Source organism: Procambarus clarkii, chromosome 78, assembly GCF_040958095.1.
Source record: "Procambarus clarkii isolate CNS0578487 chromosome 78, FALCON_Pclarkii_2.0, whole genome shotgun sequence".
NCBI lineage: Eukaryota > Metazoa > Arthropoda > Malacostraca > Decapoda > Cambaridae > Procambarus > Procambarus clarkii.
In genome coordinates, this window is record NC_091227.1 from 23,436,899 (window position 1) to 23,449,835 (window position 12,937).

General features: G+C 40.4%; 1 protein-coding gene across 1 annotated transcript in view; it reads left to right on the forward strand.

Moving 5' to 3' along the window:
• Positions 1-12,286, forward strand: part of LOC138357532 (sperm acrosomal protein FSA-ACR.1-like) — a 47,765-nt gene extending 35,479 nt beyond the window's left edge. The window contains exon 3 of the mRNA XM_069314400.1: positions 12,087-12,286. Coding sequence (XP_069170501.1) covers positions 12,087-12,286 — 200 coding nt within the window. The remainder of the gene's footprint in view (positions 1-12,086) is intronic.
• The last annotated feature ends 651 nt before the right edge of the window (positions 12,287-12,937 follow it).

Genomic DNA, 12,937 nt, shown 5'->3' on the forward strand with positions numbered 1-12,937 from the left:
CTTGGGAGGATGTGGTTGACCGCCGCTATAACGAGCCTCGCTTGAAGACAGGTTGTTATAGGATTATATATTTTTTATTTTTTTTTGAGATATATACAAGAGTTGTTACATTCTTGTACAGCCACTAGTACGCGTAGCGTTTCGGGCAGGTCCTTAATCCTAAGGTCCCTGGAATACGATCCCCTGCCGCGAAGAATCGTTTTTTCATCCAAGTACACATTTTACTGTTGCGTTAAACAGAGGCTACAGTTAAGGAATTGCGCCCAGTAAATCCTCCCCGGCCAGGATACGAACCCATGACATAGCGCTCGCGGAACGCCAGGCGAGTGTCTTACCACTACACCACGGAGACTGCTATATTCTTTCGTATCGTCTTGCTAAACAGCAGAATATATATATATATATATATATATATATATATATATATATATATATATATATATATATATATATATATATAAAATACAGTTATGATTTCCTTGTGTTTTGGAAACAAATTGTTTCATTTATATAGAAATATTACATCAATAACCCAATGGGGATTTTAAGTAATTAAATATTAATTAAGAGCTAACTAAAGAATCTCTTACTATGAAAGTAAATAAGAACAGCAAAGTAAATAATAAAACACAAGGAAATCCAAAATTTGTCTGAGATTAACCAGTTTAACAAGAACGAATAAGACGAATCTCCAAATACGAGACTAAAAACATCAGCTGCAAAGGCCACATCAAATTAGCATCACAGGAACATGTACTGGAACCCTTCTTGCAAGTCTTGCACGGCTTCTGACTCTTCTTCTGATCTTCCTATGGTCATTAGGAGCCGCAAACATCACCGGGGAAACATCAAGGGAGCAACACTAAGCAATCCCTAAGACACGCTGAGGTGGTTAGCAAAGGTGGTTCTAGGAACGATTGTGTCAAAGAGTCGTACTGAGATCTGTGTCTGGGAGCAGTTGTGTAAGATAGTGAGAGGGACTCTGGAAACAACTGTGTAAGATAGTGACGGTGGATCTGGGAACAACTGTATAAGATAGTGACGGTGGATCTGGGAACAACTGTGTAAGATAGTGACGGTGGATCTGGGAACAACTGTATAAGATAGTGACGGTGGATCTGGGAACAACTGTGTAAGATAGTGACGGTGGATCTGGGAACAACTGTGTAAGATAGTGACGGTGGATCTGGGAACAATTGTGTAAGATAGTGACAATGGCTCTGGAAACAACTGTGTAAGATAGTGACGGTGGATCTGTAAGATAGTGACGATAAAGTGACCGTGACGATAAAAGAAATCTCATGATTACACAAAAAAGTCAACAGAAATCGAAGTCATTTAAGGAAACGGAATAAATATGTTCAGGACCGTTTTCCAACTCTTAATGAGAGGCGAAGCTTCGTGGAAGTGACTGGTGTCACGCGATAACGAAATAGAGAAAAAGAAGTTAATTTATCTCCTCGAAAGATACCGACCTCGCGGTGGAGAGTGAAATACTTCGCGATGGAGAGTGCAAGACCTCGCGGTGGAGAGTGAAATACCGTCGCGGTGGAGAGTGAAATACCTCGCGGTGGAGAGTGAAAGACTTCACGATGGAGACATTAAGAAGAAGAAAACCCTTATGCTTGTGAGATGAGGAACTTTGCGAAGGATTTTAAAATGATCTCGCGGTTGATATGAGAAAATCTTGATATTGGAGATCAGTATAAAACCTCGCGGTAGACAGCAATAGACCTCACGATGGAGTCTTGCGGTGGGATAATGATCGAACATGGAGATGTATCTATAGATACGAATGAAGGAGAGTGAATTACGCCAGTTTGTTGCGGCAAAAGACACCATTTGCTGACATGAGAGGATACTCTATGGTTTGCGAGAAGCGAAGGGTAACATAGCAAGAGAGAAGAGAAAGGAAGGAGGTGGAAGGAAGAGATGTAGTGAAGAGGAAGGTGTATATATATGGAGGAAGAACGAGTGAGAGGAACGTATGGAGGCAAGCTGGTGACTGAAGATATTAACTCTGTTTTGACGCAGCAAAACAATATAATGTTTGATAGGATGATAGCCCTCAACAAATGTGTGTGTGTGTGTGTGTGTGTGTGTGTGTGTGTGTGTGTGTGTACTCACCTAGTTGTGCTTGCGGGGGTTGAGCTTTGGGTCTTTGGTCCCGCCTCTCAACCGTCAATCACCTAGCACAACTAGGTGAGTATGTGTGTGTGTGTGTGTGTGTGTGTGTGTGTGTGTGTGTGTGTGTGTGTGTGTGTGTGTGTGTGTGTGTGTGTGTGTGTGTGTGTGTGTATGTGTGTGTGTATGTCTATGTTAAAGTACAAATTATGAAAAAAATAATAAAAAAAATCCAGAGATGACAAAAAAAGGCTACCATAGACTTCAACTGTGACAGATGTAATGTTATAAAGGTAAAACCAGAAACTGCCCCAGAAGCCGTTCAGAATGAGAGGAGAATGTATGATAAATCTTGATAAATGATTGATAAATCTTGATCTCTTGATAATTCATAGATGGAAAAACTCTAAAGTAGACAAGTCAAGATATCAGAAATACATATTAACAAAATATCGCCGGCAGAACGAGAAGACGTAATTGGAAACTTGCATGAATCATAGAGATGGCAAACGGAATTTCATAGCCATAAAAGCCGAACAATAAATTCAATGTATCAGATGAAGAAGTAATCGAAATTGGCTCAATACACTATTTGAACACAACTGAACACTGCAATTTGAACACTGCAATATATGGACGCACGGCGCCAAGGTGTATACACACACACACACACACACACACACACACACACACACACACACACACACACACACACACACACACACACACACACACACAGGTACCAGAGCCCAGTAGGCTCAGGAATCTGTATATCAGTTGATTGACTGTGTAGAGGCGGGACCAAAGAGCAAGAGCTCAACCCCCACAAGCACAAATAAGTGAGCACACACACACACGCACACACGTTACCTGCTATTAATTTCCGTTCTCGTAAAGGCTACTATATAAAACTGAGGCCAAAACCAGCATTTCCATTTTACTTAATTCAAATGTTATTTACACTGATCCACATATTCATCATCTTGATATAAGCAGCAGGTGTAAAACATGTACCTACATGATACTCTCAGATATTCAAAGCATTTCTCAGCCTAACAAACCAGTCTAGTATTTTGTTGAACAAACCACACACTAGAAAGTGAATGGACGACGACGCTTCGGTCCGTCCTAGACCAATCGACTTGAGAATGGTCCAGGACGGACCGAAACGTCGTCGTCTCTTCACTTTCTAGTGTGTGGTCTGGTCAACATATTTCAGCCACGTTATTTTGACTCCTCGTCTGCAGTCTAGCATTTTATAATCCCAATGAGATGAATAGTTTTGAATACAAATATATTTTTTTGAAGACGGAATGAACCCAGCGTATAATATTACCTTACATAATAGACACAATAATGCTGATATCAGAATGTCCCTTAACAATGCAACAAGAAAAGCTTAAGAAATGAAATCCCACAATAAGACAAACCCAAGTTGACATGACAGCCGCATGCCGGCGAGAACTTTAAACAATCACCAACAAAAGTTAGTGGAAAGGTTGCACAAAACATTATAACGATCGCTGCTTTTGGTAAAAAAGTTTTTTTTTGGGAAAATTTTAGATTTTCTATACTGGGTTTCTGCCTAAGCACTTGGAGCTGGACGGTAGAGCGACGGTCTCGCTCCATTCATGCAGGTCGGCGTTCAATCCCCGACGGTCCACAAGTGGTTGGGCACCATTCCTTCTCCCCGTCCAATCCCAAGCGCTTATCCTGTTCCCTTTCATGTGCTATATAGTCGTAATGGCTTGGCGCTTTCTCCTGTAAGATATATCTACTTATACTGGGTTTCCGGTCCAGAGACTAGGGGGCTATACCTCTTGTTTGGATGTTAAGAGTTTTATAACATTATATAACACATATATTAACGCATATAATTTCCTCCGAGTGCGTTCTGGCGCTCTCAATTGATATTTACATTTTCATCTAAACTTTTTATACAAAATAATGACTCGAACCCGCACATAATTCAACGTCCTTTGATCTATACAAATTTATATCTCCTCACTACTCTATATTTTTTTTTAACTTTGATCGACTTTGCATTACTTTGATCTTCTTTATTTTGATACTCGATTTTCTCCCTTTGCGTTCTTCTGGTGTTCTCTATGTAACTCCAATATGCCTAAATCCCACCTATGGCCTTCGATACTTGAATGACGATACTATGACTATGCTTGAATGACTTACTATGACTATGCTTGAATGACTTACTATGAATATGCTTGAATGACTTACTATGACAACATAGTGGTTCGTTTTTGTTTACACAACTAATGTTGTTGTGTCTCTCGGTTATTTCAGTGTTGCTTGTGTTTTGACTTAAAACTTCATTATACTTAAAGAGTTAGAACATTGCTTAGTTGCAAGGTACAAGGTTAGTTGTCACAGGTTGTCGAGTTCCTCCAGCTCCTCAGATAGTGGGCAGGAGCCGTGACTGTAGGGTGCATTTCCTCTCTGAATCCCCACGCTGTGGCGCTGGAAGATGAAGCTAGCGGCTTTAGAGTATCTGGTTGTTTCATTTAGCTTAGAACCCAGATCCTTAAAAGCAATTGCGGCACTGTTACCCCAGACTCCAAGTGTCTCTGAGGCATTGGGGACCAAATTGTAGTAGTGATACAGATCTCTGTATTTTCGAAACTTGGCTGTTTCCCGTTGTGGGACAGCGCTGCCTGGATGTGCAACACTGAGGTCAACAAAGGTGATGCAATGGTTAAAACGCAGGTGTAGTCCCACACTGTCTACCGTTCATCCAGATGTACACTGTGATCCCATCTGGGCTACCCATTGACTTGTCAGAGTTAAGGGGAATTAGGTAATGGAGTTCCTTCTACTACTACTACTTAAAGATGTCATTAACTTCCCTGTGTCTTGAGTGCCATCCTCTAGTGCTCTGACATATACATATATATATACACACACACATACACATATTGTGTCTACGTAGCTAATGTATATACATTTTTCACAACTTTTTATACATGTATTGTACTTTTTCTGATAAAAACATATGGGTTTATATTCTAAGTATATAAATTATGCTTATATACACACATTGAGAGTTTACACATCCCCAAAAACTTACGTAATAACTCTACATTTCCGAGTGTTACTAATTTCAAAGAAAGTGACAAAATTCTGTTGAGAGTTTTCATTATACATCAAAGTCAAACCTGTTATAAGTTTGTTCACTGACGCCTGCAACTCAAAAGTCCTGTTTAATAATGTCTATTAATTTTCACAAGCCGTGTCAGCAGTATCTATTAAAAATATTGACCATTTACAAAACAGAAATGAGATCAAAGCCTTATTAGTGCCATAGTCAATAGTAATTAAATAACGATAATCACATTTTTCGCTTTAGGAGTAATGTCTGATCATCGTGGCTGTGGAAAATATCCACTAATATGTCTACGATTATTATATATATAAAATTTGTTGATCAAAGGCTTCATGTCACATGTAATAACATTATTTTTCGTCCAGTGTCGCACTGAATTACTCATATTACTCATGAATTACTCCTGGTGTTATTTTTAGTCTATTTTGCATACTTGTGTAGTTACAAGTCAATGGAAAATTATTTAGTTTACAACTGTTCTTGAAGGACTATTAATCCAGGGAGAGTTATCAAGGCCACTACAAAAGTTTACTGAATAACCAGTAAGTATTCTTTCTTTCTAAGCATTGTCCTAGACTAAAGTAAACTTTCAGTGTATGTAGAGTGAGAAATTGGGGTATACATACACCCCAATCACCCCGCTGCACCTCTCAGTCGAAGCTGTAGAAGTTCAATTTTAACAAACTATGCATCCAAAACCCCATTTCTTGAATATACATAAATGTTGATGTATAGTATCATTTGGTGTATAGTTAGGTCGAGGATAGGTTAGGTTAGGTTAGGTTAGGTTAGGTTAGGATAGGTAAGGTGTCTTAGTTCTGTTGGCAATAATATGAATTTACAGTAAAGTTATATGTTCTTAAAGTTAAGAACAAATTCGAGCGGAACCATTTGAGAGTCGCGTGTAAAATGTTTCTCATTCATTAACACTATATTTCACCGCGGGAAATAACAATCACGTGTTCACTGTTAATGAGAACGAAAGCTGGGCGTAAATGTAACCATTTTTTTTTGGAGATATGATGCGATATGTCTCATGGAAACTCAGTCATTCAGACAGTCTGAATGTCTCATTCAGACTGTCTGTCACTCAGACAACTGGGATTTAATCCCACGCAGTACATATGACGAGAAGAACTGTTATAATACATATTTGTTCCAGACCTGAAAACTGTATTTCGAATTTTCCTCAATGTTTATCAAATTTCCCCTCTTGCTGTTCTTTCCCCTCTTGCTGTTCTTTCCCCTCTTGCTGTTCTTTCCCCTCTTGCTGTTCTTTCCCCTCTTGCTGTTCTTTCCCCTCTTGCTGTTCTTTCCCCTCTTGCTGTTCTTTCCCCTCTTGCTGTTCAAATTAAACAAAGAGAGAGAGGGAAAATTTAGCTCTAATGAACTCCAACGAGGGTCCTATGAATAGCTATTATGGCATCGTTGCACATCAACAGGAAGCCTAAATCATTAAGAGCTCTTTCAATAACGAGCAATGCTATTAACGAGCCAATTGAACTCGGGAATTGAACTCGGGTTCCTCGATTGTGTGTCAATGACGTCTGCACCTCTGGCGTCACATTGGACTGGGGGCAGGAAGCTGCTCCGATGAACAAAGTTTTTGACACAAAAACTTTGTTTTTGAGTTTGAAAATCAAAAACACTGATGGGACTTAACGCTATTTCCTAGTCATCAAAATAAATAATTTTTTTTTATGTTTTTGTTTTTATGTTTATCATATTTCAAAATAATTACAATTTTACCACAGATTGATATCACTGAATGCAACATTTTTTTGGCTTGAATTACAAATTTTTCTGCCGTATTTCTCGGTCATAATCGTTATATGGATCTTCATCGCTATGACTCAGTCGTCTTCATAATGCTACGCAACCTATTGAGCGCACCCGACCCCATTTTCAGTTCCCCGATGGAAGGCTGTGATCTTATTGACCCCTGTTTAGTTTCCTTCTTACAATTCATCTTTTACTCCCCAGAAGTGATGTGGGTGGTACCTTGGTCGACAGGAATCAGTTCACCCAGGGCAGTCCTGAACTCACGACGTGTTCCAGTAGGAATCAGTAAGCCGAGTCGGTGTCGACAGTGATTTGGCTGTGATACCCAGTGAAGTATTGGTGATTGGACCGACGCATCCCTGGATGGCCAAGTTGAGTTACGAGATGAAATTAATGTTCGTAAGTTAAGGCTATAGTTGAAGCCTGTGAGGAAGCCAGTGTGTTACTGGAGACCCCTGCTAATGTGTTGTAGCCAGAAAGTGTGTCCCAGCCAGCCAGTGTGTTGCTGGAGACCCCTGCTAGTGTGTGGCAACCAGAAAGTGTGTCCCAGCCACTTAGTGTGTTGCTGGAGACCCCTGCTAGTGTGTTGTAGCCAGAAAGTGTGTCCCAGCCACTTAGTGTGTTGCTGGAGACCCCTGCTAGTGTGTTGTAGCCAGAAAGTGTGTCCCAGTCACTGAGTGTGTTGCTGGAGACCCCTGCTAGTGTGTGGCAACCAGAAAGTGTGTCCCAGCCACTTAGTGTGTTGCTGGAGACCCCTGCTAGTGTGTGGAAGCCAGAAAGTGTGTCCCAGCCACTTAGTGTGTTGCTGGAGACCCCTGCTAGTGTGTGGCAGCCAGAAAGTGTGTCCCAGCCACTTAGTGTGTTGCTGGAGACCTGCCAGTGTATTGTTAGAGAGTAGAAGTGATGTTCCGGCACCGTGACGATACTGTAGAGGACTGGCCCATGATTTACTGAGAAAGGTGAACTCTCAGGCGTGAGTACAATAGAAGACAGACTCAGGGAGGGAACCATGAGTGTTGTACGACAGAAGATAGAAGTGAACTCGCCGCCCTGGAAACACAAACCGAAACTGTCTCTATTTTCCGCTTATTAAAACTTGTAATAAAGTTGTTACATCTTGGCTTAACGTGTTGATGACGTATTAGAACGTTGTTACAACTTATTATATTGGTTGTTATAACTGGTTAGGTGGTGGTAAAACTTGTTCGAACGTTGTACCAACGTCGTAGTTTCGGTGTGTGTTTGGCGGGCGGGCAAGAAGATTGCAAACCTTCGTTTTACATAATCATGTGTGAAAATGACACCTGTGGTGTTGTGTGCTGTACATATGTGTATATAGTTAAGAAGTACACTTCAAATAGTACAATAGTAGTGAAGTAATAAGAATTACACTTATGTTTAGTGTTGTTTACCCCTATTCCCATTTGATTGACCATTACTGCCAGTTCTTAATAACTTACCTATGACTCAGGGATGGTTCTGGTAAGAATAGGCCCTATATGATATATATATATATATAAAGCTCGACATAATGTTTTGAAAAGAAAAGAACCCGGTTACAGGCTAAGTAAGACTGTAATATAGTGAGTTAAGATGGTGTGTGTACATGAAACTGTATCCAGCAGACACGAGGACACCGATAGACTCGCCCTGTGTGAGAAAGATACAAATTATCCAGAAAATATAACAGGTCAACTGTGAAATTAAAATTAAATGAGAATTCAGACGACACGTGACCTCCATATTTTTACTCTGTCTCTGTCTCTCACTCTCTCACTCTCTCTCTTTCAGTAATTCAGTTTGTGACCATTACCACAAACGGGTAATGATCATTCCACTGTTCGCATGAATGCAAATATTCCACTATCATTACCTTCCGTGTAAATGAATGTTGCACATGTAGAAATGTACGAAAACATTGATTCCTGCAACACCAAACTAAAGAGGAATTTATGTAATTATTAAACCGAGTTCGTCCCTCTAGTCTGTGCTTGGCTATACCTGCTGGTAAAATTACCAACCAATACAATAACTGATGTTTAGTTACTGGTGAGAGATGTGTGTGTGTGTGTGTGTGTGTGTGTGTGTGTGTGTGTGTGTGTGTGTGTGTGTGTGTGTGTGTGTGTGTGTGTGTGTGTGTGTGTATTTAACTATTTGTATTTTCTTATTTGTGCTCCTGTAAATAACTAACAGGATCAAGCTCTCAACTCACAGATCTCTCACTGTTCCAGAGTCCTTAATACACTGATTCCTGTCTTATTTTCTTGATCATATCTACTCTATTTTTCTCTCTGTCTCTCTCACACATACATTGAATGCAGCCTACAGCAGTTGTTTAACTCATAGATACCTATTTACTGCTAGGTTAACAGGGGCATCAGATGAAAGCCAACTCGACCTACGTGTCAAATGTACCAAGTTTTAGACTGTAAGCAAAAAATGACACGTGAAATAAATGTAAGAATAATATTTAATATGAGATTAATCATAATTTTTGAGATACCTGCAAATATAAAAACTAAATATCATAAAACTACCTTTTAAATTAATTAAAAACTTACTGTACCATTCAGTCTTTAACTATCAAGACTAAATGGAGATTTTAGCAATAAAGATTTTAACTAAAGACTTTAACTTTAAAGACTTTAACTTAACTTTAACATACATAATCAAATATTGTACTGAGGCACAGTGGTCTGCGTCCTCGTCTTACAACCGAGAATCTCGGATTCCCGCGGGATAAATTCCCATTTTTACCCGATCCCTCTGTTCACTTAGCAGCCGCTAGATATGTGGGAGTTAACCAATTGTCGTCGGTTGAATCTTAGGGGATGAATATCGACATATGGCTAACTAGGACCACGATTAAATTATGGATAACGCGAGCCATACACAGCACTATATCCAATTAATTACAATGGTTTCCCAGTAACCCTATTAGGCCAGTTCAGGTCCTAACAGGCCAATTACCAGTGACCTCTTTCAGGATGCAACCACCAACAGTTCCCTAACTCTCCCGGGTCCCAATTTACTGCTAAGTGAACAGAGGCCAAAAGAAAGGTACCCGACTGTGTCTCTGCCACCTGGGGGCTCGAACCCGGGATTCTCGGCTGTGAGGAGAGGATATAAACTTTTCTAGTTCGGTGCCGATAGTGGGAAGACAGTGGATGGGAGATGGAGGATGGTGATGAGGGAATTAGAGGAAAAAGGGGAATGGGTAAAGACAGAAATGGTACGTGTGAGAAGTGATGGGAAGGGGAAACAAGGGAAGAGGAGGATGGTGATGATGTGGGAAGTGGTATAAGGATGGGGAAAGGGGCTGGCGTAGTAGGTGATGGGAAGAATGAGGCAGGTGTAGAGAGTGAATGAATGAGGGGAATAGAGAGGGGAAGGTCGACACTAGTGAGGAGAGAGGTAGGATAAGGAGGGAGAACGATGGGTCACATGATATCACAGTATACACAAACCGTGAAACCAATCCAGAGAGTAGTTAAGGGAAGTTTAATTGCCTTCTCTGATTCACTCTCTCTCTCAGAGCCACCTGGCTTCCCATTGAAGATGTTGCAAAGCCTCCAGGTGTGCGTTGCAGTAATCCTGCACACGATGGGCCCTGGTAGCAGGATTTAGTAAACTATTATTATGTAAACAATCAATAAATTATTATTTTAGTAAACTACTGTTTAAGTAAACTATCGTTTTAGTATTGTTTTAGTAAACTGTTGTTTATTATCACCATTAAAATGCTTGCAATGAATAGATCATTGCCTCAAGTGGCTGAATTATATTTTCATTGCAATAGTTTTATTCATAAATTACTACTTCGAGATAGTTATATATAATAATTTATAATAATAATAATAATAATAATAATTACCCTTGAATCATACCATTATGCAACTCTTGTAAACTAAATTATGAAAATATATTTACCTAAACGCTGGAAGTCACTCATATTAAATTTAGACAACATATTTTTATCAGGGAAATTTCATTACATAAATATTTTATGAATAATGGTTAATTTAGCCCCACCCCCCTGCCACTTGCTTTGATAGCTGAAGCAGGTGAAAATTCAGAGAGGTAAAATGTCCTGTTAAAAAAGTAATTTTCGCTATCATGAGTAATCAGTGAAGTGTATTTGCACAGCTACGTGCCGGGAAGGTTGAAATTTGGAGGTATATGTAGATTTTTTTGGGGGAAGAGTATCAGATAATTATGAAATAATTCATTAGCTTACGGCAGCGTATTTTCCTTGGTGACTAGTGTATGCACACACACACACATACACACACACACACCCACACACACACACACACACACACACACACACACACACACACACACACACACACACACACAAACACACACACCATCAACACGCTTCAGCTAGCAGCATCATTTACCTCTGATGCTCTGATCTCTTCCCATATCTCTTCCCAGGACGCAGAGAGCTATGGTGATAAAGGGAGGAGATCAGCATGAAAGGGAATAATAGGGAGAGTACCACAAACTGCCCACAAAATTTGCATCTTTCCCTCATTCTCCCTCCCCTTCCCTCCTGCGTCCTTCCCATACCCCCATCCCCCCCTCCCCTTCCCTCCGCTTCATTCTCAGTCTTCTCCACGATCTTTCCCATTTCTCATTCCATTCTCAACACCTGTCTCGACTATCTTGTGATCTCTATAACACTAGCTCTCCTTCTCATCCCTTTTCTCATTCTGAATAAAGCTGCGTCCTTACTAGAATCTCACGGAAATCAATGCTATCTTGAGGTTATCTTGAGATGATTTCGGGGCTTTAGTGTCCCCGCGGCCCGGTCCTCGACCAGGCCTCCACCCCCAGGAAGCAGCCCCGTGACAGCTGACTAACTCCCAGGTACCTATTTACTGCTAGGAAGCAGGGGGCATTCAGGGTGAAAGAAACTTTGCCCATTTGTTTCTGCCTCGTGCGGGAATCGAACCCGCGCCACAGAATTACGAGTCCTGCGCGCTATCCACCAGGCTACGAGGCTTCAATGCTACGTTATTCCCCTCGTTATTCCTCACGTTATTCATGGTAGGTTCAAATACCATATGCGATGAACAAGACTCATTTGTGTCTGATAATGACGCAAAGTGGATGAGCAGACAGGAGGAGCGAGGAATGCAACAGACTTCAAAGAAGAAAGAAGTTGCTGGCATGGAACGACGAATGGTTCCTCGATATCAATCCAGAGAAGTGCAAGGCAATAAAGATGGAAATAAGGATAAGGAGGAATGAGAAAAAATAGATAATACAAGGGTGAACATATAATAGTCATGCATAACGCATGACCACGCCATGCTAACATCTGGACAGCATAGAGAAGGATGCTTTCAAAGTGCTTTATTAACTTAAGTCCGATCTGTACTAGAGTATGCAGTACCATCACAAATACAACACTTCAAGTAGAAGATTCTACTTGATTCTACTTTTTTTCTACTTCAACATTATAAGTAGAAGATTAAGACTTACAAAATTTAAAAGTCTGAAGCCAGCCTAGAGCCAGAATTGAGAGGACTGAACAACAGGGGATAGACTAAATCACCTAAACTTAATAACAGTGAAAGAATCTAAAAATAGAGAGGACATGATCCAGACATGCAAAACACTCAGAGATACCGATGAAATATATAGCTAGAACATGTCGTATTTGAGCAGAAACATAAATTGAGGATATGCATGGAAGATAGACACTCAGATGAGCCACAAGGAAGTGAGGAAAAACATCTTTAGTGTCAGGGTAAAGTCTAAGAGAAATGAACTGGAAGGGGAAATAGTAAGAACTTCCTAAAGCAGGCGATGAGTCACAATAACGTGGCTGAAGTATGTTGACCAGACCACACACTAGAAGTTGAAGGGACGACGACGTTTCGGTCCGTCCTGGACCAT